The sequence below is a fragment of the Anabrus simplex genome, chromosome X (genome assembly GCF_040414725.1).
Source record: "Anabrus simplex isolate iqAnaSimp1 chromosome X, ASM4041472v1, whole genome shotgun sequence".
NCBI classification, from domain to species: Eukaryota; Metazoa; Arthropoda; class Insecta; order Orthoptera; family Tettigoniidae; genus Anabrus; species Anabrus simplex.
In genome coordinates this window covers 221,693,923-221,721,793 of record NC_090279.1, presented here as the reverse complement: position 1 = coordinate 221,721,793, position 27,871 = coordinate 221,693,923, and the positions used below count along the sequence as shown (strand labels likewise).

General features: G+C 37.1%; 2 protein-coding genes across 4 annotated transcripts in view; both read right to left on the bottom strand.

Moving 5' to 3' along the window:
• The window catches only part of wkd (whacked), a 569,688-nt gene that overhangs the window by 217,192 nt on the left and 324,625 nt on the right, over positions 1 to 27,871 (bottom strand). The window lies entirely within an intron of this gene.
• The window catches only part of LOC136886036 (fatty acid-binding protein, muscle), a 64,130-nt gene continuing 54,751 nt past the window's right edge, over positions 18,493 to 27,871 (bottom strand). For all 3 annotated transcript variants that reach the window (XM_067158749.2, XM_067158751.2, XM_067158750.2), the window contains exons 2-3: positions 25,772 to 26,043; positions 18,493 to 19,004 (exon numbers count right to left, since the gene is read on the bottom strand). In XM_067158749.2, the coding sequence (XP_067014850.2) occupies positions 18,954 to 19,004; positions 25,772 to 26,043 (323 nt within the window). In that variant the 3' untranslated portion in view covers positions 18,493 to 18,953. The remainder of the gene's footprint in view (positions 19,005 to 25,771; positions 26,044 to 27,871) is intronic.

Genomic DNA, 27,871 nt, shown 5'->3' with positions numbered 1-27,871 from the left:
ATATAACACTAACAAAAACTTATTTTTAACCATAACACAGTAAATGCCTACAATAACAAATTTCAAGGCTCTGGAATATACAGACTAACATGCGCACAGTGTAAATCTTCATATGTTGGCCAAACTGGACGCAGTTTCCTAACCAGATACATGGAACACTTTAATGCCTTAAAACACAATAAATACTCCGCAATGAGTAATCATATGAAAGAAACCGGCCATCATTACACCTCAATAGATAAAGACCTTACAATAATCAAAAGAATCGAAAAGGGGAAGCTAATGACAGAATTCGAAAACATATATATTTATTTGGATCAATACTTCAATAAAGGAAAAAACTTGAATGCCTCGGTCAAAATAAAAAGTCCGTTAATAGAGCAGTTGCCAACATTATTACAAAATCTCAAATCAGAAAAAAGCAAATTCTTTAAAATATTCAATCTAAATACACTCACAACTGAAACCATTTCGGCAACGCAAAAAAGTCCCCCTCCACATAACACGCCAAAGCTTAACGCCCCGCCTGCAGGATCGTCCTCTACCCCCACCTCGACAACAAATAAGAATTCCCCACCACGTAGCACGTCAATAGCAAACGCCCCGCCCAACACCTCTTCCCCTCAACCCCCTACCCGCCCTTCACAACAGCTCTTTCATACATACAACACAAGGAGTAGAGCCACAACAGACAATAGTCACAGTAACACAATAAGGCCCACAAGATTCTGTAGCAGCAGACAAAGGGGTAAGTGATAATGCAACATCAACACTCACATTATAAGCACAACACACAATATTACTTAAGTTCATTTCCATTTGTTCCAGAAGCTTCTTCCATTCCATAAATCGAAAGAAACATAATCAGATACCAGTACTCAAAATTTGGATTGAAGCCCCTTTTAACCATAACTTACATCAAAACAATCAACTTCCAACGGAGAGTCTGGTCGCTACAAACAAGAATTAAATTGTCAATACTTCCTCTGATCAAATAGCCAAACTGCAGCAGCAAGCCTCATCAAATCTAGAAGCCGTTTTCCAACGAAATCAAGACTTCAATTCTAGATTATCATCATGACTAATCACGCATAATGCAAAATTACAGTCTTTTTAAATAACATTATTTAGAGAGCACAATTCTTAACTATAATTCTCAATACTGAAATGTTACTGTAATCTAGAAACCAACGCACTTCAGAAACTATGGCTCCTATATATTAACATCCAATATTTATATTTATATTTATGACTCAAATTTTAATGCCAAATTATAGTTGAATCAATTTTATTTTAACATTGCAAACAATTTTTAGCCAAATTAAAAACTGTGTTTTGGACGTCAATGTGTTTTAGAATTAAGAGTTAATCCATTTCAACATTTCAAATCATATTGTCATAATTTTTAATGTGTATATTATTCTTGTTTTAAATATTGTTATCACTGAAATCAGATTTACATTCAATGTAATGAAATTTGTAACAACAACCCAAAAATGACAAACCTTGAGGCAATTGTATAGGCTGATGATGCTTATGAATAAAAGCGAAACATGTCCCAGTAAATTAGTGTTGTAACATTACAACTTAGCAACACAAACTGTAATTTGTATTGAAAAGGTGGATCAAAATAACCAACAAATTGTTAGTATAACATACCACTTAGTCGAGCAGCTCGTCTCCTTTCTCCCAAGTCTTCCCAGCCCAAACTTTGTAACATTTTTGTAACACTACTCTTTTGTTGAAAATCACCCAGAACAAATTGAGCTTGTTTACTTTGGATGAATCAAGTAATACTGGTGAGGGTCCCATATACTGGAACCATACTCTAGTTGAGGTCTTACCAGAGACTTATATGCCCTCACCTTTATATCCTCACTACAGCCCCTAAACACCCTCATAACCAAGTGCAGAGATCTGTACCCTTTATTTACAATCATATTTATGTGATTACTCCAATGAAGATCTTTCCTTATATTAACACCTAGATACTTACAATGATCCCCAAAAGGAACTTTCACCCCATCAACGCAGTAATTAAAAGTGAGAGAACTTTTCCTATTTGTGAAACTCACAACCTGACATTTTACCCCGTTTATCATCATACCAGTGCCTACTGTCCATCTCACAACATTATCGAGGTCACGTTGCAGCCGCTCACAATCTTGTAACTTATTTATTACTCTGTACAGAATAACATCGTCTGCAAAAGCCTTATCTCTGATTCCACTTCTTTACTCATACCATTTATATATATATAAATAAGAAAACATAATACTGCCTTGAGGAATTCCCCTCTTAATAATTACTGGATCAGATAATGGGTCACCTACTCTAATTCTCTGAGTTCTATTTTCTAGAAATATAGCCACCCATTGGTCACTCGTTAGTCTAGTCCAATTACACTCATTTTTGCCAGTCATGTCCCATGATCTATCTGAATAATCACTGTGCAGAGTTTGGCCTTGTAAACTTTCTCTTTAAGGTAGCCCCAAAGACACACACACTAAGATCGGGCGAACGAGCAGGCCACGGAACATCACAAAGGTGGGAAATGACACGTCCAGGGTGAATATGGCTTAAAACTGCCACTGATGTCCTACATGTGTGTACAGTCACACCAACTTGCTGGATCCAAAGCTGACCTGCATCTGTGTGTTTTTGGTGCTATTGACATTGCAATGAAGCGATCCAAAATCACCGTAAAAGCATGACTGTTCTCATAAAATAATACGGTCCTATTATCCCAAAGCCACACATTCACAGTGGAGGGGACGCTCGTGTTTTGAAAGTTCTGCTTATTCACGGAACCGGAGAGAAGGAAATGCACCTCATCATTTCCAGCATTTTCACTGAGCAAGCTCTTTGATTTCTGTAATTGCAATTTATGTGCAGTCACCAATTTGTGTGGGTGGAACTTTTAATCTTTATGCAGAATTCTCCTCATGGACCACGACAGGCTCTTCTGAAAGCTTGCTCACTGCCTGTATGTTCTGAGGCTTTCTTGTTGATGCTGATGCTGTTGTTCTAAAATTGTTATCCCACAGCAATATCGTGTTGTGGCTGGGAACTCGGCCATGTCGACCCACATTGAAATATTGCCAGAACCTTCGCTGCATAACCTGTCTAAAAACTGTCTTGAGAAAAATAGATAGTTTTAACCACCTAATGAACACATGACACTATAATCTGAAAAAGATTATTTTTGGACCTATCAAATATTTAACCCCTTCCCCCACCCCAACTTCTTTCAACCATATTTTAACCCAGTCATTTAATATCAATCCACTATTCCATTTTATAACAATTATCTTCAAACCTTTTAACATTTTACATATTACTATCTCCTGTATGCAGTTATCAGACTGTGCCTCTTATAATGGGCTTCTGATAAGTTCGACATGCTCTATTGGTGAAAAATATCTAATTCCCTCCATGGGAACTTAGAATTTTCCATTTGGAATTGCTAGGCGGGCAATAATTCCATTGTGGAGATTTATCTCCTGTATGCAGTTATCAGGGGTAGGGTCTGACACATCCCACTCTGATGAGTCTAGTGTCAGACCTAAGACGAAACGCTGGTTAATAGAGCAAACGCCTGAAAAGCCTCACATCTGATCTGTTTTTGACATGCTCTATTGGTGAAAATTATCTAATTCCCTCTGTACCAGGAGGTACACCCCTACGCCGCACTTTTAAATCTTGCGCCAATAAAACCTCCTCTACAGGAGAAACTCAGAACTTAAAACTGGACCAAATTATAAATTTTCTCAGAAGATGTCACTACCTTAATTTTGTGATTATGAAGTTGCCAGTACTGTGTGAATTTCAACTTGTTTTGTTTTCTGTTCCTCAAGAAGTGTGGACACTCTCTCATAGATGTCTCCACTAAAAACCTATGATCATGCACCATGGTGCGAAGTGAAGGAACTTTATTTGAAGAAATTTTGTATTCATAAGTTTGTTCTTTACTCAATTTCGTTCATTCAGTTGTGGGTTGGCAATATTTATCTTTCTTTCCGCCTGTTTTGATTTTAACCAATCAAGAATTTCTGTAATTAATTTCCTACCAATCACAGGTTTCTTCTTCGATTTGATGTGTAACTTTAAGCGACCCAATAAAAGAGAGAGGGTGTGGCTTAATTATTCATGAAAGGTCTCGAACTTTCCCCGAGGGTTTATAAACCGTTGATTTTCTTGTCTCTCGGCCACTCGATCAACATCTAACTAAGTGTGTGGACGTAAAGCAGGAGGCGGGAAGCACCTCTTTCATCAGGCAGCAGGCCTTCAGTAAGGTAATGGCCATTTAACATCTTTATTTCTTGCTAGCTCAGCAGTTTAACCCGCGGGAAAGGTCCGAAACATTTACAATGTAACTTAATTTCCTAAATATGTAATTTTCTGCCGGCTTATGTAAAAACTTAATTAAATTTTTAAATGTAATTTGGGGATAGAGAGTGATCTACCCTCTCGAGCTCCCCTTCATTTTGGTTTGAGGTGACTACGTTTTGGTAACTGAAATTTTCTCTTCCGTAATGTTTAAATTTCCTTCTTATACGGGTCACCTCCATAGGTTGGGAATAGCCCCTGTGTCATCGGCCTAGTGCCTTTTAGGTTTTAAGAATGAATGTGTAGGAGCGCAAATACTCGCCTCCATTCCTTTTGGTTTTTCGGGCCAGTTTCTTAACCTGTTCTTTTTCTGCAAAGGCCCAGTAGATTGGGTACAAGATACCCCCGTGTCATGTTTGTAAGTTGTGCCTTGATGGCAATTAATTGTAAAGTCTGGTATGGCCTTTAATAGGCTTGAAAAACTGAGAGCGTGTCTGCTCTTTTCTAGTGTTGTTTGGATGCCTCTGGGAGGCTTGACATTGCAAAGTGGGAGCAAGTGCTCCATGTTATTAGGAGATTTCTGCCCTTGAAACAAATTTGGGTTTTGAGCTAGGAACTCAAAAATTGTAAACCTAAGGGCTTGTAGCCAAAGTGTGTTAAAGATTCAAAATCTTGAATTTTTTTCCCCCTAAATCCTGTTTTTAATTTGCTATGTAATTGTTATCTCACGAAGTGAGAATTTGTTAACTTGTTGCTTTTCGAAAATATAACCTTCCATTTCAGTTTAAATTCTTTCTTGACAAAGTAGTTAGACCCATTCACCCTGGCGCCTTCTTTCACCTCTGCTGTTCCACAGATACCCCAGAACACCCTCCATGGGATCTTAGAATTTTCCATGGAGTAGGAATACGTGCTGAAGATAGAATATGTAAATGAGAGAATAATTATGGTTTATATGCCAACCAGTGAACACCCGAAAGTGGAGGGAGAAGAATGTTACAAGCAAATAGAAGAGATTAGTGGAAGAGAAATGAAGAATGCATGTGTGGTGATAATGGGAGATTGGAATGCCGTTGTTGGAGAAGGAAATGGGCTCGGAGTTAGAAGAGGTCAGATGTTAGTTGACTTCTGTAAAAGAAACTACATTGTTTAAAAACAGTGAAAGGCGAAGGTATACTTGCTCATCTAGTATTAATACTGAAAGGTACCAAATAGACTACATTATGATACAACAAAGATACAGGAATGTTATCCAGCAGCAGACATATGTTCTGATCACAACCTAGTTGTTGCAGAACTGTGCATTAAATTAAAAGAGTAAGGATAATTGAGAGCAATGAAGGGATATGCGTTGAAATTTTGATAGAAAACAATAATGTTCTAGAGTTGGAAGAGAGGCTTCTTGAAAGAATACAAACTGAGAATGAAGTTAATGTGTTAATGAAAAATGGAAAGATTTAGGAACAGTCTTAAAGAGACAGCAAAAGAAGTTCTGGGAACAAAACAAAGGAGAAAAATAAGAAACGAATGTGTAACTGGAGAAATGTTGGGCAAAATGGAAGAAAGAAGAAAATGGAAAAATGTAAACACTCAAGAAGGAAGAAAGGTGTACAGAAAATTAAATCATGACTTAAGAAGGGAGACTGAATGTACTAAAGAAAAGTGGATCAGAGAAACCTGCAGCAAAATAGAACAGTTGGAAAGTGAAGGTAAATATGACATGATCTACAAAGAACCTATAGAGTTAACATTCAAGGATAAAAGAAATGGAAGTGGAATGACTGAGATTAAAACATTCGAAATGTTAAGGAACGTTGGAAAGAGTACATAGAATGGTTATATGATTGGAACAGCAGACCAGATGAGAGTAGTATAAATATGGAGAAGGAAAATGAAATAAATTAAGATCAGATTGGTTTCACTATGTTAGAAGAGGAAATAGAGACAACTATTTGGGAAATGAACAATGGTAAGGAAATTGGTGTAGATTGAAATACCAGTTGAACTACTCAAAGTACTGCGGGGGAAAGGAAAGGATACATTTGTAAAACTTTGTCAAGAAATATACTTAAAAGGGAAATGGCCAAAATATTTTCTGGAAAATAGAAAAAACAGGCATGAGGATGTTTTAAAAAAGTAACTATGATCGGTGGAAAACGGTAAATAAAAATGTAAACAGACTCTGGGATGGGTTTAAAGCAATTGTTGAGGAATGTGAAAACAGGTTTGTACCTTTAAAGTTGGTAAGGAATGGTAGAGATCCACTATATTATAACAGGGAAGTAAAGAGACTAAGAAGGATGTGCAGGTTGGAAAGAAATAGAGTTAGAAATGGCTGTGGAAGTAAGGAGAAATTCAAGGAACTTACTAGGAAATTGAATCTAGCAAAGAAGTCAGCTATGGATAACATGATGGCAAGCATAATTGGTGGCCATACAAATTTTAGTGAAAAATGGAAGAGTATGTGAGTCGTCTAGTTGCAAAACCCATTATGTGCAGACAAACACATTTTTCAGGAAAGGCAAAAAACTGTCATTTGTTATGCAACAAAAATAGGAGGTTGAAATTTTGTAATTAAATAGTAAGCGTTCATCATCATACTGCAAAATCCCCACAAAATATAACTTATAAAATCCATGTTATTTGCAAAAAACATTTAGACATAACGAGTTTTGCAACAGTTTTGTGGAGATAAAAGGTATGTGCTGCAGTATATGGAATACAGTGAGCAGATTTATGGTAAACATGATTTATTAGCTATGTTTGAAAGTAATTGCACTATGAAAATAGCATGAATAGAAGTAATTTTAAGGTTAGGATATAATGTTTTTATATCTATCCCCGCTCTTTAATTTTATGATTACATCAAGAAATCATCATTCATTCAAAACATTTTATGAGATCTTTAACATTTTGTACAGTTATATTAAAAATCCGTTATTGTCCTCAATAAAATCTCCTACATCAGTGTCATAGTCTGGCATTTCACTGTTTAAATTTTGCCGCTGGTCAAACAGTGTCTTGTTGAAAGTGTGGTCATCGTTCCTTATCCACCCTTTCCCGAAATGTTTGGTCAGCAATGTGTTCAGGACATTGAGCTTTTCTTTCTTAAGAAGAACCCCTTCCTCCACTGGTATTTGCACAATAGCAGAAAAGGGTTTTCCATGCTTCAATATGCTTTTTGCTTCCACCACAATCGCTGTTATAGTGTACTTCACCTCTTATCACACAGTTGCCTGATTTTGTTCGTGTAGGATCCTCTTACAGGGTTCTGGGACATAACACACGCTGGACAGAAGTTCTACTTATTTGTCACCTTTAAACGTATGGATTAAATGTACTTTGCTCACGTATTGCTTTACTGGATTGTGTATTTTGATGAGCTGCATACAATGGCAGTGATAACTCATTTTGAGAAAAATTGACACTGGACAACTCATGTATAGTTATTTTAAGGCAAAAACAGGTTCCAAGAAGGACATTCCAGGAATCATTAATGAACAAGGGGAGTGTGTACGTGAGGATATTCCAAAGGCAGATGTATTCAGTCAGCAGTATATAAATATTGTTGGTTACAACGATAATGTGCAGATAGAGGAGGTGACTAATACTAAAGAAGTATTAAAATTTACCTATGATAAAAGTGACATTTCCAGTAAGCTACAAAAGTCGAAAACTAGAAAAGCAGCTGGAATTGATTAGGTTTCGGGGGATATACTAAAGACAATGGGTTGGGATATAGTACCATATCTGAAGTACTTATTTGATTATTGTTTGCATGCTTGAAGTTCTCAACTCATGAGTCAAATGTTACCCAATTGCAACAGACAAGTTTTAGGGAGGAAGGGGGTCTGAGATTGCTCTTGATAAATGTCAGAGTGTAGTAAATAAACAATTAAAATTTGGTACATTGATGGAATCTTATGAGACTGAAGTGGTGATAGGAGTGGAATCGTGGCTGAGAGAAGGGGTTGGTAATAGAGAAGTATTTCCAGAAGGGTATACAGTCTATCGTAGAGACCGAGAAGATAAAATGGGAGAGGGGTGTTTATTCTGGTGAAGGAAACTTATTGTTCACATGAATGGTTTACCGATGAAAGGGATGAAATATTAGGGATAAAATTAGTTTGTGATAATATGAAGAAGGTAGGAATTATAGGAACATATAGGCCTGGAAGAGAGGAAAGAGACATGGAAATATTTGAGAAAATAATAGATTATACTCATAAAAACAATAATAATCATATGATAATAATTGGCGGAAATCTAAACTTGCCTGAATTTAATGGAATGGAGCTGCAAGCAAAGCCCATGAACAGAAACTGGCAAATAAGTTAATTTGGGAAGGAGGATTTACACAAGTAGTACAAGAACCGACTCGTCTCAATAACTTACTAGATGTATTCTTGGTTAAACCATGGTAAATTGTTGATAAAACTGAGGTAATTGAAGGAATAGGTGACCATAAGGCTGAATGGATACGACTCGTACCAAAAATGCTTAATAAGAGGATCACACAACACAAGAAATTATACAGAAAAACTAAAGTTGTCCGCCTCTGTGGTGTAGTGGTTAGCGTGATTAGCTGCCACCCCCGGAGGCCCGGGTTCGATTCCCAGCTCTGCCACGAAATTTGAAAAGTGGTATGAGGGCTGGAACGGGGTCCACTCAGCCTCGGAAGGTCAACTGAGTAGAGGTGGGTTCGATTCCCACCTCAGCCATCCTGGAAGTGGTTTTCTGTGGTTTCCCACTTCTCCTCCAGGCGAATGCCAGGATGGTACCTAACATAAGGCCACGGCTGCTTCCTTCCCTCTTCCTTGCCTATCCCTTCCAATCTTCCCATCCCTCCACCAGGCCCCTGTTGAGCATAGCAGGTGAGGCCACCTGGGTGAGGTACTGGTCATTCTCCCCAGTTGTATCCCCGACCAAGAGTCTGAAGCTCCAGGACACTGCCCTTGAGGCGGTAGAGGTGGGACCCTCGCTGTGTCTGAGGGAAAAGCCAACCCTGGAGGGTAAACAGATGATGATGATGATGATGATGAAAACTAAAGTTGATGAATTTGGGACTTACCTAAAAATCACAATTCAGTTGTTGGATAAGTGAAGGGAGTAATGTGGATACACTTTGGGCTAAATTTAAAGGAATCATTTGGGAAGGAGAGAAGAGATTTGTACCTGGTAAGAAGGGTAAAATGACCTCAGACCCTGTTTATTATACAAGGGATATAAGAAAATAAAAAATAAAATGTAGAATAGTAAACAGGAAAATCAAAGAGGGAGAATAGAGAAACTAGAAAACAGCTAATGAGGGAACTGAATAGAGTGAAAACGGAAGCAAAAGAGAATTATATGAATGGCATACTTCAAGAGGGTAAAGACCACAAAGGGAAATAGAAAAAGCTGTATTCATATATCAGGAATCAAAAAGGGAAAGGAATCCAAATTCCTACAATGGTGGGAGAAGGGGGTGAACACTATTTAACAGATACTGAGAAAGCAAATCTATTTAGTAGGGAATTCAGAGATTCAGTAGAAGATTGTCAGGAGTTGGAAACTGTAACAGAAGATACAGAGGGAGAGACACAGAGGGAAACAAGAAGCTTCTCATTCACAAATGAAGATATTTTCAGAGAAATCCAACTGCTTCAGCAAGGAAAAGCAGCAGGAAGTGATCAAATTACTGGGGAGGTATTAAAGACAATAGGGTGGTACATAGTGCCTTATTTAAAATTTCTCCTTGACTATGTCATAAATAATAGTGTAATACCAAAGGAATGGAAGGAATCTATAATAATACTAATTTATAAAGGAAAGGGTGATAAAAGGAAACCAGAGAACTACAGACCAATCAGCCTGACCAGTATAGTTTGTAAAATACTGGAGAGTTTAATATCAAAGTACATCAGAGGGATATGTGATGATAAAAATTGGTTCATGAGGAGCCAGTATGGATTTAGAAAGAAATTTTCTTGTGAGGCACAAGTGGTGAGATTTCAGCAGGACATATCAGATCAGTTGGATTCAGGGGCCAGTTAGATTGCATAGCCATAGATCTTTCCAAAGCCTTTGATAGAGTGGAACATGGAATATTATTAAAGAAATTGGTGGGAATAGGATTTGACGTAAGGGTTATACGTTGGATAAGAACATTTCTAAATTCAAGGGTTCAGAAAGTCAAAGTAGGAAATAATGTATCGCAGGAAGAGAAAGTTTGGAAAGGAATTGCACAGGGTAGTATAATCGGTCCGTTACTTTTCTTAATATACGCAAATGATTTAGGGAACAATATAACATCAAAAATAAGATTGTATGCAGATGACATAATTGTTTATAGGGAAACAAATAACATTGAGGATTGTTCAGAATTACAAAGGGACCTTAAGATTATCCAACAATGGGTTGAAGAAAATAATATGAAGGTTATTGGAGGCAAATCAACTGTTACAACATTTACAAACAGGAGCTTTAAAACTGAATTTGAATATACTTTGGATGGGATAGTTATCCCGAAAGATGGCAAGTGCAAATACTTAGGTGTAAGATTTGAAAGCAATTTGCACTGGAAGGGTCATGTTAATGACATCGTTACATGTCATAATGAGGCTACTTAAAGGATGCAACAAAGAATTAAAAGAAAAAAGTTACTTAAGTATGGTTCGTCCATTATTGGAATGTGCAAACAGTGTTTGGGATCCTCACCAAGAATACCTAATAAAAGAAATCGATGGTGTGCAGAGGAAAGCAGCAAGGTTTGTAACAGGGGATTTCAGGAGAAAGAGTAGTGTATCAGAAATGTTAGAGGAACTTGGGTGGGAAACTTCAAGTAAGAGAAGGGAGAAAACTAGACTTATAGGATTATATAGAGCCTATACAGGAGAAGCAGCATGGGGAGAAATCCGTGAGAGGCTTCAGTTGGAAAATAATCATATCAGCAGACGTGACTGGGATAAATTTTTATTCATTGGGAAGGGCGTGAAGGAGTGGAACAGTTTACCAGGGGTAGTGTTTGATCCTTTTCCAAAATCTGTACAGATATTCAAGAAGAGAATAAACAGCAACAGAGAAAATAACTGAAATGTTAGAGGGCATTCAACCAGTGCAGGTTATTGTAAATAAAAAATGTGTGTGAATAAGTTAATTTCATCCCTTGGTCTATGGAGTTTGGACAGCCAAAGTAGGGGACTGCCTGTAGGGGTGAAGTACAGTGGGGATTTCGAGGGCCCTGGGACCGCTACGGTAGCTGTGAAGGCCCTTGAGGAACTCTGAAAAGTGGTGGCAAAGGGGGCTCTGGTTAAGACTCAGCAGGTCGTTATGCTACTTAGGTTCGAAAATGGGTAAAAATATAAATAAGTAAATAAATGCAATGTAAAGTTTAATCTTATACCAGTTGTACAGTATCATTTGAAGTAATTCCACATACTGTATATCAGTTGACTATATTTGTAAGTACAGGAGATATTATAAGTAGAATTTTGTAAACAATATAAATTTATTAAGGACTAGCTGGTGTACCCGTGCTTCGTAACGGAATTCTAAATTTTATACAGAATTCTAGGTTAGGTAGTGTAAATGTTGTGAGCAAGATTGTATTAAGTTGCATAGCTGATAACGTTGCCCTAGAAGCACGACGGGCAAGTCACGAGTCTTTTCTCATATCAAAACTAGGTTAGGGAATTTTCATTGTAATGGTAGGCCACCTTGCCTACCGTCAGTCACAATCAGGTTGGGGAGTTTTCATTATAATGGCAGACACTCACTCTCTGCCTGCCTTTATAGATTCTCAGAAAGACTCTCTTAGTGGTTTTCCCAACTGAAATGAACATGGGTCATTACAATGACGTCGGTAGGAATGGCGCGATTAAAAGCAATGCCTTCATATGAAATACTCGATCAAATGAAAAACCACACATTTTTTCACTTTTAACAAACAGTACTATGCAGCCGAAGTAACAGTCCAAAGCTACAGAGCTGGAATGACCAAGACGCAGACATCCGTGATCCATGAACAATCTTCGTCCTTTTTTCGGCGGGGGGTGTGTGGTGTTCAAATGGTGGATAGTCCCAGAGCAAAAACTATGCCCGCTTACTTATTTGTTTCCTGGGAGTACCCGATGAGTCGGAAAATCTCAATTCACTACACTGGTGGGTGAAAGAACTATCTGACGTGGAGACACTTTTTCCTCCAAGCCAGAGAAGAAACCACATCTTCGCTGCTAATTTGGAATTAAATTAATGTACATTTAATGAAAGTGAAGAGGAAGAAGCTTTTCTTAAGAAACGGCTCTTTTCAAGGTTGAATTTTGAGTTATTTAGTGAATTCTGGTACTATAATTTGGAATAGGGCTAAATTGTAATTCCAGACCAGTTCATACTACTACTCCTACCACTACTAACTAACTGAGCCTCTGACTTAAGTACGTAAACTGCTCATTCAAAACAGCGCGTCAGAGTAGGTATCGAATAGCTGGCATACTATGATGAACCAGTGTGTTACGTACCAGCAGTATCAGAAAATGTATGAACCAGAGGATTGGCGTGCTAAAGAAAAAAGTTATCTTACTCCTCAGCTATTTCCCGCCAATATTCAGTTAGGCTGTTATACTTGGTACGCAGCAGTAATCCCATCTTTCGGAGTTGAATGTCAGCATAAGGGACAAAGAACATTTCAACAAACAACGGCCAGTGTAATGTTATTGTTGATCTATGTTACGCGCTTTCGATATTGTAGGCCTTCACATTATTAATTGTCTTCCGGTTCTGAAATACCACTCTTATCATAGTCGGCATGGTAAAACTGAATAAAACATAAATGATCGGAAATTATATTCTCTATAACTTTTGTTATGTAATACTTTTCCATAGGACCAAGAACATAGGTATTTAAAAATTAAATTTTAGGTGCCTTCCCCTAAACTACCATTTCACCCAGGGTGAATAACATTGTTTATAGCTTAAACTGTAGTTTCTTATTCCCCGACTCTAATACCGATTTTCATTAAATTCTGTTTACCCATTTTGTCGGGGCTCGGCGTTGATATGGACTTAGCAACAAAAATCCAAATTCATGAATATCTGTGTTATCATAGTCGGTACGGTAAAAATACATAAGACATAAATGATCAGAAATTTAAAACTTTAGTTACGTAGTATTTATCAATATATCCACTAATATATAAATATTTGAGAATTGAATTTTAGGCCTTCCCCTAAACTACCATTTCACTCAGCGTGAATTAAAATAATTTATATCCTAGATTGTAGCGGCTCATCCCCCAACTCTACATAGCGATTTTCATGAAATTCTCTTCAGCCGTTTTCTCGTGATGCGTGTACATACATACGTACAGACAGACAGAAATTACGGAAAAGTAAAAAATGCATTTTCTTGTTACTATGGACATGACCGATACAGAAATACCATTCTTTTCAAATTCTGAGCAATGTATAGACAAAACTCTTATTTTATACATATAGATGAGCTGTGTGTTTAATAGAAAAAATTGTTAGCGTAAATTGTATAATATTGTATTCTAGGAAAATTTTCTTCTTCTCTTGTTAATTTAAAATTTAGTGCTTGACAATAATGTATTTTAGTGTAGCATTTGCCACCGAGGTAGACAGCTCATTGGCAAATAAAGAGGTTTTGATTTGATTTGAAAAGGTTATTCCACTGAAGCTCAGCTTGTAGGATTCCATCAAGATATAGCAGATACCTGGATCTAGGAGGTGAAATGGACTGTATTGCGATTGACCTATCTAAGGCATTTGATAGGGTAGATCATGGGAGACTAATGGTAAAAATGAGTGCTGTACCGGCAGGAACACCTCAACCCCGCACATTTAAAAGAAGTGCCTTAAGGAACTCTATCTATCAAACAACAGCTGCTGCATGAAGTTGGGACATTAATCAGAAGATGTCACTCATAAATAACAGAGTAATGTGTTGTTTTAAAGTTTCCTAAACTGACTGGATTTTTTTTTTTTTTTTTTTTTTTTTTTTTTTTTTTTTTTACAGCAAGTAATCTGAACTTTTCTCCATAGATGTCCTCACAAAAACTGAGGTCATGCACTCTGGTGCCAGGTGGAAGAATTAGAGATTTAAAGAAGTTTTGTGTTTATAGGTTTTCATAAATAATCAACTTTCATTAATTTTGATATTTCAAGGTTTGCAACATTTTCTCCTCATCCCGCCAGCTTTTCAATCTGGCCAATTAGAAATTTTTGTATTTATTTTTCAGCCTATCACAGGCTTCTTGTAGCTTTTTATTCGGCCAATAAAAATGAGAGGGTGTGTGTGGATTTAGTCCAGATCCTTCCCGAAACCTCCCCTCGGATGTATAAGCTGCAGCTTTTTCAAGCTACTTTCTCTTATAGATCGCCGAATTTCTGAGGGTGTGTGTGTTAAGACAGGAGGCAGGCTGCCTCATTCTTCAGCAGGCAGAACATCAGCCCAGTTTTCTATCTCTGTAGCTATCTGCGCAAACTTATCCGAGGCGAAGGTGCTAATCTTTAACTATGTAACCACCGGTTTTGTAAAATGTAAACTTTCTTTCAGCTAATGTAAAATTTCATAAAGTCTTAAACTGTAAATCGGGAAAAGAGAGTGTTACTCTCTCGAGTTCCTCTTCAATTTATTCTGAGGCGACTACGATTTCTTAAAAGAACTGTTTCTCTTCCTGTAAAGCCTTAATTAATCTTTCTTTCTAGTGACCTCAGTAGCTTGGGATTAGCCTCGAGCCCAAGTAGGGTTTTCAAGGAGCGCAACTGTATGCCTCCTGGGCCGGTAATATTATCGTGTTCTTTTCATGTAGGCACAGTAGTATGGGTACTAGAGGGGCCAGAGATTGTAGGCTGTGAGTGTGCCTTTGGAAGGCCCTAGATTGTAATGGTTCGAGCAAAGTGCTCTCGATAATTGTGTCCGACATTTCTCTCCTTTTCTATTTAAATACCATATTAGAGACGTCGTAAACTTGTAATTTTAGAGCTCGAAGCTCAAACCTTCTAAAGTATCGATCTGTGGGTTTTCTAGTCTTGTAATCAAAATTATAATTGTACCTGTAACTTTGTTATGAAAAGTTTTCTTAAGTTTGAGATTTCAAAGTTTTAAAATAATTTTTGATATTGTAAGTAGACCCATTCAAGCCCACACCTTCTTTCACCTCTCTGCGATCCACAAAAACCTGGTAACAAGTGCAACTGGACTTGACAAAAGAGTGACTGAATGGGTGGCCAGGTTTCTAGAAAATGAACTCAGAATTAGAGTAGGTGAAGCTTTATCTGATCCTGTAATAATTAAGAGTGGAATTCCTCAAGGCACTATTATTGGACCTCTATGTTTCCTTATTATGGCCCTGAGGTTCACTCAGCCTACACCAAGAAAGAGTACCAGGTTCCCGGGGGGGGGGCAAAGGCAGCCGGGCGTAGAGCTAACCACTCTACCCCATCACGTGCCGCGGTTAAGAATGGTGGAAGCCTTTACCTTCCACTCCTCCAAGGGGCTTCATGGCTTGTATGGAGGTGTCTGTCTCTTTGATATGTATATATATCTCAATGATATGTGAAAGAAATGGAATCAGAGACAAGGCTGTTTGCAGAGGATGTTATTCTGTACAGAGTAATAAATAAGTTACAAGATTGTGAGCAACTGCAAAACGACCTCGATAATGCCGTCTGCAATGGTATGATAAACGGGGTTAAAAGTCAGGCTGTGAGTTTCACAAATAGGAAATGTCAAAGTTACTGCATTGATGGGGTGAAAGTTCCTTTTGGGGATCATTGTAAGTGTCTAGGCGTTAATGTAAGGAAAGATCTTCATTGGGGTAATCACATAAATGTGATTGTTAATAAAGGGTACAGAGATCTCTGCACATGGTTATGAGGGTATTTAGGGGTTGTAGTAAGAATGCAAAGGAGAGGACATAAGTCTCTGGTAAGACCCAAACTAGAGTATGATGCCCTTACCAGGATTACCCAATTCAGGAACTGGAGAAAACCAAAGAAAAACAGCTCAATTTGTTCTGGGCGATTTCCGACAAAAGAGTAGCGTTACAAAAATGTTGCAAAGTTTGGGCTGGGAAGACTTGGGAGAGAAACGAGCTGCTCGACTAAGTCGTATGTTAGGCAAAAATACCTTAAAGACAATTTAATAAAATCACCTGTTCAATACATACCACATTTAATGTGGATTAAATCTACATGATTCTTTGGGCATCTTCAGCCTGTAGTCAACCTTAAGGTTAAGGGCCAGGACCTTATTTAACCATATACAGTATGAAATATGGACGTTAATGTTACACAGTAACACGAGACAAAAACATTTTAAAAAATGTGAATAATATATAAGTTACATAAATTAATGGTATTTTAATACAAATTAAAACTTGTCAGTCCTAATCCAATTTAAAAAAATGTCCAAAACTAAAATGGATCTTCTTCATCCAACTTGATGATCATTAGGATGACAATCGTTTCAGGTAAAGAATATGGGTCTCATTTGACCCACATCATCCACGCCATCTCCACTGGTAGCATACATATCATTTACTTAACCTTGATGAAACAAATTTGGAATGTGTTGTCAATCACGAATGGAGACTTAAAACCGATCGTTTTTGAAGGCTGGATAAGGTTGTTTAAAACCACATTAAATTTTGTTGCGATTGAAAATACAAACTTCTTGGTTTCCCGTTAAATGCGTTGACAATGAATGTGAAGAATACATTCTTAGATTGTTTCTTAGTTTTGGGTTGCTGCTTAGTTGTGAACAAACATCCTAGACACTTAAAAACAGTTTTGCGAGAATAATCATTCCCGTTGATGTGTTACTTGGCCTTGGGAGGGATCTTTAGATTATTCGTTCAGTCCATACTAGGTGGATCTGTCTGTTCCAGCAGCATCTTCCTTCAGATGCATGTTTTTAAGAGGTTATTACTGTGCAACATAAAAGTCCATATTTCATACTATACATGGTTAAATAACGTCCCAGACCTTGACCTCAAGGTTGACTACAAGCTGAAGATGCCCCCCCCCAAAAAAGGGGTGAAACATGTACCTGATAAGTCTATAAATTCATGTAGATTTAATCCACATTAAACGTGGTATGTATTGAATAGGTGGTTTTATTAAATTACCTTTAAGGTATTTTTGCCTAATGTCATTTTCAATACAGAACAATTATGAGAGTTGTTACTTGTAAGTGGTATGTTCCGAGCTACCAGTGGAGATGGCGTGGAATGACATCAGTAGACCAATAAGTTTGAGTGGTGTCTTTAAAAGTAGGAAAGATCACAATATGAAGATAAAGTTGGAATTTAAGAGGACAAATATTCGTTTATAGGAAGGGGAGTTAGGGATTGGAATGACTTACCAACGGAGATGTTCAATAAATTCCCAATTTCTTTGCAGTTATTTAAGAAAAGGCTAGGAAAACAACAGATAAGGAATCTGCCACCTGGGCAAGTGCCCTAAAGGCAGATCAGTAGCAATTTATGAGGAATTACATTAGAAAAGAAAGACCAAAAATCACATACCGTATATGAAGAACCGGGGACATACCGAGCGCCATGCACAGATGAGAACACATCCAGTATCGTTAATACCAGTAAAACAAGACCTGCAAGTCATGACGAGTACAACATCTATAGCGCAAGAGTTCCAAGATAAATCACTGGCGTACCTTGGAGTATTACTGCAGCATACACTTCTGCAATGTTAATCCTTTAGCTGCAAAACACTAGGTAATTGACTTCATGGCATTATCTAAACAGACTGCTACATGCATAATCACCAATAATTAACACATGCTGGAAATGAGTGACAGAGTCTCAACAGGTTTTTACAGAATGGAGAGGAACTGCACACACACACACACACACACACACACACACACACACACACACACACACACTTTCAAGATCCATTTGTATTCAAAAGCATCAAATGTTCTTAAATCTTCTCACACTTGATTCCTTCTTTGCAATCCCGTGTACACATCTTTTAGTGGAATTACTGTAAGGGCTTTGAGTATGGATCCATTCAAAGGCTCCTGTTTAGTTAAACAACCTGCATAAGCTTCAAGTTCACAAAGTTTAAAATGAAGTGTTGTAAGGAAGTTGAGCGAGGTAGGAATTAATTCCGAGGCAGTAAATGAAATAACAGAACAGACTCATTTTTAGAAGTTTTAATACCCTGAATGAAAAATCATGAAGTAGAACAATTTTCTAACATTTGTGTCCCCATGGGACCTAATACTGGAATAAACAAACAAAGATACAAAAATACATTTCATAGTAATAAAGATGTGGACCAGGCTTAAAACTGGTAGACACATACCAGAAACTATTTCACCACAAGTTGCCACAACATCTCGATATACACCGTTTACCAGGTTTCATCTGATTGACAGTTCTAGGGGAACAAGACCAAGATATTGAGGCAAGTTGTGAAAATGAACCGAAGATTCACTTTCTTGATCCAATCGTTTCCGTTTTAAAATAATTTGTAACAATTTCACAAAATTTAATACAAAATAAATACAGAGGGTGCATGTTGAGCAACTGTGATGCTTGGTTCAGTCCACCCTGACAATGTTATTGGTGTTTTGTAGAGTGCGGTGCGAGCAGTCTTTAGCACGCCTTGTAGATCCTCGTCGCCACAATGTCGTCCACCTTCAAGGTCTGCAACAGAATAGACCATTCTAGTCAATGCTCCAGGATTGCAGGTTATTCAAGCACTCAAACCGTTATAAGAAATTAAAACAGGGTTATTTGTGCACCTTAACAAAATTAAAAAATAGTGTACATTGTTCTTTCTCCGAGATTTTCACCAAGTTGAATTAAGAAATTTAGCTGCTGCGACAGCAATAAATTCCACACCAGCCGACAATAGAGCACTGCCATCTAGCAGGTATGAAAATCTCTGTCCAGTCTGTATGGTTCCCAGAACATTAAGGTTTTAGAAAAGCCTACAAATGAATAAGACATAGCTTCTGTGACTGAAAAAAACCTGAAGGTTTCATCACAGGTACCACGTGTCCCACAAATTTTCACTGAATTGTATTAATATTTTTCGTATTGTGTGTTCACATTTTTCCCTTCGTTAGCCTGAAGAATCTAGTTTATATTAGTTTCAATAAGAAACTACATATGACGTGTGGTTAACGCATTTTCTTTAACGAGGATTTACTTTATGAACTAAGAAATATTTTAATTTTGGTAACAATTTTTAGTTACAAATATACTATGGTAATAGGGAGTAAATTATATTTTATTCCTAGAGAAGCCAACTCTTCAACATTCCATTAAATTTTATTTATGAAAAGAGTTTTCTTTCACATCCATATCTCTTTAAGGTATCTTGCACCCAGAATTATTTGTACAACAATATAAAAATGCTGATGCACAAACAATAATTTGGGGAAATAAATTAAGAGAAATCATTGAAGCAAAAACACAGCACAATATTTGTACAAAGGGCAATCTAATCACTGCAATGACAATGGTACCAATTAAGACTTCAAAATAGAGTTCCACAACAAGATCATTTTTTTTTAAGACAGTGTGGCCAGACTACTCAAGTGTTCCCAGCTTTAAGATGTATGTAAATGTAGCATTCCCAGGACATGAAAGAATCGTTCTGAAGGGCACAAAGAGCCCAAGGAATATTTAAAGAAGATGTACGGAAACCCAGAAACACAATGACCAATCAGGAAGCAAAAGAGGCGAGGGCTAACATGAAAACAAGCTGCCTCCTGGCTTCATCAGGAGGGTGGACAACACTCATCGACAGAGTGGAAAGTGCGAGATAGGAAAAGGGAAGAGACAAAAAGATCAAAATGAATACAGATGGTAAGAGACTGAACCCAATGACTTTACAAAAGGTAAAAAAAAAGGAAGAGTATCCTAATTCAATACACCATATATTCCATCATTAGACGGAGTAAACAAATTCAAACATGTTTTGGCTCATTTGAGCCATCTTCAGTGATGAATGAGGGGGGGGGGGGGGGGGGGGGTGAAATTGATGTAATTTACATCATACAAGTTTTAAAGTGCCAAAACCTAATGAAGGAACAAATCAAAAAACAAAAGAGCCTAGACAGCAACAAAATTAGGACAATATATATATATGTTTGAATTTGTTCACTCTGTCTACTGATGGAATAAGATTTAATAAATTAGGAAGATCCTCATTTTTCCACCTTTGTAAAAATGAAAACTGTCAATATCTTGTAATGAACTCAATGAGTCAATATATATATAGAAAATAATAGAAACTACTAATGCTATGTAAAATAAAACGAAGTTTGGTAACGCAAAGGAGCAAACAAAGAATAGTATAAAACTGTTTGGAAACTAGAGATTTGAGAACAGTGATGCTAACATTGTTTTCCATTAAATTCCTCTTGTTTCCAACTAAATTCATCTATCACCGAGATCATTTTGTTTTTTTTACTCTGTGGGAAATTCAACCTATACCGAATTTAAAAACTTGTCATCCAGGTCTAGTTCAAAGTTAATTTGGAGAAACCTCTGTACAAAACACTTATGGTGTATACTGCCAATCACATTAGGTACCCTGTGTCTAAGTATGTTAGAAGGTGCTTTACACTGCAATTTTGCCAAAAGTATTCCTGAAGTACTTTTTTTTTTTTTTTTCCAGGAACACTGAAAGTTTCTACTAGAGGCTGCATCCCACACACTGAGGACTAGAGACTTTACGAGATCAAATAAGAGGAAATCTGGCAACTGAGGTTAGTCCAAGAGAATGTAGAAACATTGAGAAATTCCCATACCTGTTTAAATTGAAGCCAGTAGGCCTGTAACCGTTAGGTTCTAGAGTCTAAACTAATTTATGATATTTAATATTTCATATTTTTTCTTTCCCCAGGTAATATCTGAATGTTTTCTTTATCAGGCATTTTAAAAAAAGTTGTAAGTTTCAGACTGAACAGCCTAACAGTTCGTATGTGGCAACATGGCGTTTTGTTAATCATGATGTATATACGTTTCTCCACAACTGGTTTGCATTAGGCCCCTTTAAACAAAAAGCATCAATTAGTTTGTAATATTCGCAGATTGAGTCTCTGTACCACCTTCAGATAATTTCATCACAAGTGAAGAAGTTCCTACCAGACTAATCGGTAATAGCTTTTGAAATTTACACTGCGGTACGGATTTAAAAGACTTCATGTAAGTTCAGACGAGAAAAACAAAAAGGGCCATGCAACATACTATTTGGGGGTTGGTGGCATACCACTATGTTTGCAGATTTAAAACATTACTTAGCTCAGATACACGACAAAGGGTGTGGAGGCGTAAAGGACACTTGAGAAATGTTCTAGAGGTGCCTGCATATGGAGGTGGTGGTGGTTAATTTTTTGGGGCTGTCTTAGGTTAGATATCAATTTGAGGGATTTAACTGCCCGGGCGGTATACCGATGAAGTTTAAACACTTTCACAACCCTTTAGGATGAATATGTAATTTTTGGCAACGACAATGGTTGCTCTATGATATAGATGTTGATTCCCATAGGGAATCTGAAATATTTATCCTGAATGAGCAAATTTATAATACCAATATAAATGGTCCATTATTGGACATTATAAATTTTCCAGCTAGCTCATTCTTGGTTGCCAGCGTTTCGCCCTCGTGTGCTAGGGTGGGCTCATCAGTTGGTACCTAGCACACGAGGGCGAAACGCTGGCAACCAAGAATGAGGTAGCTGGAAAACTTATAATGTCCAATAACGGACCATTTATATTGGTATTATAATGGTTGCTCTATTCGAGGTTCAGCGAGGAATTTAATGAGGGGTGGGTATCTGGCTTTTGAATTTGCCAGCTAATTCACTAGACGTGAACTGCATTGACGATGCATGGGCACGTTTGTAGTGCAGAACCTCCAGAAGTCCGAGTTGCCGATATGGAATGGACATCACAAACATGCCGTGACGTATCAGACTAAACAGGAGAGGCCACACACTGTAAGGCAGAGTGAGGGTTGTCCCTTCATCGCGTAAAATTAAGAAAGTACGAACAAAAAAAAAAAAAGAAAAAACAACCCCCCCCAACTTCATTCCTGCCGTTTGCTTTTCGTTTGTAAGCATTGAATTCATAGAAGTGCACATTTCCAGGCGATAAACTCTTGCAACTTTAATATTGCACTGTATCCTCTATAGTGAGGAGATATTTTATTGCATTCCTATATTTGAAGGTTTCTGCCAAATGCAACGCCAATATGAATAGGCTACATAGAACTAGATTTGAGAAACAGTAAAAGGAGTTTCCAAATGCCAATTTTCATTTCTGACATATCAAGCTTATGAGACTTGAGCATTTTAAACATTCACCCACTTTTTCAACTTTTTCTTCCCCTGAAGTGCATTTTGAGAAAAAAAAATAGTGTGTTGCTTTATTTTTTAAAGGAGATTCCATGTACGAATTTTCACGTTTAAACTGTTAAGTTTGAGATATATACTTGTCTAAATTTCACCTCCATTAGCGATGGAATAGCCCACACTAATATAAAAGTGCCCCCAGTGTTCAATAGTTGGGGCTTGGTGATGAAATCGGTGGGAACAGATACCAAACAGAACTGAAAATCCCGTTTGAAAAATTGTGGTTGCTAAACTGCATTTCCATACTCCATCCGTCGACTAAGAAGATTGTAACCGAGGGTCGATTCACATCTGCAGCGGCAATATACGTCTACTTGCAGATAAGAATATCATAATCTTCCGTAATGAAGAGAGTTCAAATTTAAATTTAACTAAGATATATAATGGTTCAACCTTTTCAAAAGAAGTAGAAATATAAATTAAATGTTGCATTCCTAGTTTATTACAAACAGTACTAGTTTTGACCACTGTTTTGGGTCATCAGTCATTTATTTTTTAAAAAAAGTCAAAAAGCGCAATATTAGAACAACCGAGAAACTCATTTACGCAGTGTGCGATTTCTGAAAGATAAGAGCTCAGGCAGTTCTTGAGGTGACAAAGTAGAAATTTAAATGTTATACTTATCTGAACTGTAAGTCGAGTTCAGTGCAGAAAAAGAGAAAAATAAAAGATATTAAAAGAATAAATGGGTGTGGATCAGAATATAAATAATGATTTAAGCAGGGTTTTTTTAATAGAAGGGCTGCATTAGATGATCAATAGAGCAGGAAATGGGACAAAGAAAGGAAAATATACAATAGGGAAATAAAGCAGGAGTGGTAGTAGTAGCAGTAGAATAATGTGGAGCAGGATGATGGGTTATTGGAGGTAGAAAACGTGGGTAGGAACAGTATAAGGCATGGAAAATCAAATTTAGGTTTGGAAATTTAGCATTTTTGAAAATGAGGAAGTCTTGACAGAATATTGGGTTTTTCAGAAATGTCAAATTGAAATTAGGCTTGAAGAATTGGTTAAGGTGAATAAAATAAATTCAGTTGTGTTTAGAAGGGGGCCTTTGTTAACAATTTTAAGTATTTCCATGTCCTGTTCAATTTTGGTGAAAATAGTTCATGTGCTTGTGGGTGTGCTGAGTCTTGCCAAATTGTGGTTGCTGTTTGGGTTGGTTTTCTGAAAATTTTGTAAGTTAAGGATGTGTGGTAATAGTCAAGTCTAGAAAATTACTAGTTTTGTTATATTCAGATTCAAGGGTGAATTTAATATTAGAGCCAATGTTAAGTGTAGAGGCCGTGTTGGCCGATTCTTCATTTAAAATTACTGAAGTGTCATCAACATATCTGGTCCAAAAGAGGATGTTAGAGAAATTATATTAATTTTTGCGTTTTCCAAGAAATAAAGATATATTTCAGGTAGAATGCCTGAGGCTGGTGAGCCCATAGCTAAACCATCTTGTTGGTAAATAGTTTTATCAAAAGGTAAAAAAAAAAAAATTGTTGACCAATTTTCAGATGGACTGAATTTCTAGTTTACTCAGATGACTGAATTTAAGTTATTAATTATGGGAAATAATTTGGAAAATGGAATATATGTCTACGATGTCAAAAGAGAGAAAGATTTGGACATCAAAGTTCTTTAGTTTGTCAATTCAGAAGCGTTTCTAGTAGATTTACTGGATAAAAATCCACAATTTTTAAATGAAAATTGTTGGACAAATTCAGAAGTATTATATAAGGGAGTGGGTCTGTAATTGATATTGGGCAGATCAGAATGTTAGTTTTATGAATTTTGGGAAGAGCTTTGGCAGTGGGTAGGCCTGGGTTCATTTTGAATAGTTTAGTTTTTTCTTCTTTATTTGTGAAAAGAAAAGAGGCGTTTAAGGTTTGTTTAGACCTTTGATTTTATTGGATGGGTCTTTTTTCAACTATAGAAAAAGGATTGTTAAAACTGAGAATTTCTTGAACAATCTAGTCAGATTTGTCCATTAGCCAGTGGTGTTACCTTTATCAGATTTGGTAATGATGACCTTATTGTCGTCGATTTTCTTTTTAAGATCTAAAATACAATCCTTATGATTGGGGGAAGTGTTAGTTATTAATGAAGATTTTTTTCAAGTTTCCTTCTTATGTCTTATCTGATTTCATGTTGCTCTGTCAGCATTTTATTAATGGTTATTTCAGATTCAATTACTAAGTTGATGGCTATGTTGACAGTATTGAGGTTGGGCCAGTCATGTTTGAGGCCTTTAGAAAGAATTAAGTATTCGTCATCGTCCTAGATTGTTTCAGATAAATTAACAATAGGAGGATGGAGTTGTTCCATGCTTGTGAAAGATTGATTATTGTCCTTGACATGATTCTTAGGTGGAGAAGAATTGATCTTTAGATTGTTAAGCTTTTGAGGGTTTGTTTTATTGACAATTCATAAAATCATTTATTTTCAACTTTAGTTAGGAAGAGGTTCCATTGTGCACTTGGGAGATTAGCCATTTCTAGGCGAGTTTCATATAATCTGTTTAAAAATGATTTTTTTATATAAGAAACTTTATTTCATTTGTCAGCCAAATTTTGTTAAAGTTATTTTTGGGGATTTTAGCGAGTGAGGAGAAATAAATTGAAATAGGATAAATAGTTTAACCTTTTTCATACACGCAGAATTAGAAATTTAATGTTACATTCTTAGTTTATTACATTTGGAAGCACAGTGCAGGTCAGCACACATGTTCTGCTGCTCTTCAAAAACTTTCTTCATCCATGCGATTGACCCTCTGCTACTTCAGGATTTTGGAAACTTTCTACAGTGTGCTAATCCCTAAAATGTTTGGTGCTTCATGAACTGCAACTGGTGAAAGATTTATACACCACCTATTCTGTGGTTTTTTTTAAATATATATTTTAAGTGATCGGCTGATGACCCGGAACAGTGGTTGAAACCAGTACCACTTCTAGTCAGCTAGGAATGTAACATCACATTTCTAATTCCACTTTTATTGAAAAGGTTGAACCATTATCTCTTAATCTTATTTCAATTTAATAGTGTATATCTACTCACCATCTTGACCTCCTCGGGAGTAAACTCGCGGATGATGTGGGTGTCTTTTTCTCCTTTCTGGACGTGGATAAGCTTGTTGCCCTCCTTGGTGATGGTGGACTTGACCTTGCGGCCATCAGGGGTCTCCTCATCAAACTCCTCTCCCAGTTTGAAGGTGATGACAGAGTTCTTGAAGGTAGACTCAGACTTGAGGGTGTACTCGCCATTGTTCTCCGTCAGCTCGATCACGGGACTTGCAGCAGCGCCCAATTTGCGGGTCATCAGCCCCACACCTGCATACAAGAGGAAGCAACAAACTTAAGAATCAACATAAATCTGAATTGCACTGATGACCATAGTTTTAATTGTCATCAAACTAGGCAACTTGTGTTCCGCTGAAAGTTGGCCAACATAAAATTCCTTTCATAAAAACAAAGGCTCTGTAGCATGAACACCTACAAGAGTAACCGACAAAAAGTACCTAAAGCATATTGACAATATTTAAGAGCGTAAGAGTAAATAAAGACGCAGATCTCGAGACAAAGTATCTGTAGGTCTATTTGAGAATTGGAGGGATGTTATTACTGGTGTTGCAAAAAATTAGTGTGTAATGGTAACGCGGGCAACGTTGGTATGTTAGTCACAAACAAATGTCATTGTTCTTTCCCTGCAAATTCCGTTTCTAGTCACATTTTATCAGTACGTGCACGAACAATATTTTTGCCTACATGGTCGTATTTTATTCCAAGTGTGTAGTTATTCTTTTTATTATTCATAAACAAGTTATTAGTCCTGTAGTATCTTGTATAGAAATAGTTATTTCTTTGTCAGGTTACATTAACACTTATTTAGCACTAGCTGATGTACCCGTGCTTTGCTACGGAATTCTACATTGTATACAGAATTCTAGGTTAGGTAAATGTTCACGTTGTAGGCAAGATTGTATTAAATTGCACAGCTCTTAAATGTTACCGTAGAAACTGCGACGAGGAAGTCTCCAAATGTCTTCATATGAAGAACGGGTTAGGGAATTTTCACTAATGGTAGGTCCACTTGCCTACCATAAGTGGTAGGTTGGGGAGTTTTCATTATAATAGCAGACACTCTGCATCTGCCTTTTTACATCCTCAGAAAGTCTTAGTGGTTTTCTCAACTGAAATGAACATGGGTCATTACAATGATGTCAGTAGGAATGGCACTGTTAAAAGCAATGCTTTCAAAAGAATTACTCTTATCAAATGAAAAACCACACATTTCCTCACCTTTAACGGACAGTACTACGCTGCCGATGTAACAGTCCAAAGTTGGAATGACCAAGTTGTAAATAATACACTTCGTAATTTTTCGGCGGGGCTGGGGTCGAATAGTGGAGAGCCCCAGGGCAACAATATGTTCTATTAATCTGCTGCTTAGGAGTACCCAATGAGAAATTCACTCCTCACTGCTAATTCAATCAATACTGATCTGCATTTAGGGCAGTCGCCCAGGTGGCAGATTCCCTATCTGTTGCTTTAATTTGGATTAAAATGAATACAGAATTTAATAACAGTGAAGAGGAAGAAACTTTTAAGGAACTGTTTTTTTGAGGGTTGAAATTCAGTTATTTAGTGAAGGGTGGTGCAATTTAGAATAGGTCTAAATTGTAATTTCAAACCACTGCGCGCACTGCTCATTCAAACAGCGCGTCAAGAGTAGGGATCGAATAGCTGGAATACTATGACGAACCATTGTGTTACGTATCAGCAGTATGGTATCGTAAAACTTATGAATCACAGGAATGGCATGCTAAAGAAGAAAGTTCTCTAACTCCCCAGCTATTTCCCGCCAATATTTAATCAGGCTGGACTCAAACAAAAACACAAATTCATGAATATCTGTTATGAAAGGAGGTACTGTAACAATACATGGCATAAATGATCGGAAATGTAGTTCTATGCAACTTAAGTTCTGTAGTATTTATCGATAGGACCAGTAATATAAATATTTGAGAATTAAATTTTTGGCCTTCCCCTAAACTACCATTTCACTGAGCGTGAATAGAATGATTTATAGCCTAGATTGTAGTGTCTCAACCTCCGACTTTACATACCGATTGTCATTAAATTCTCTTCAGCCGTTTTG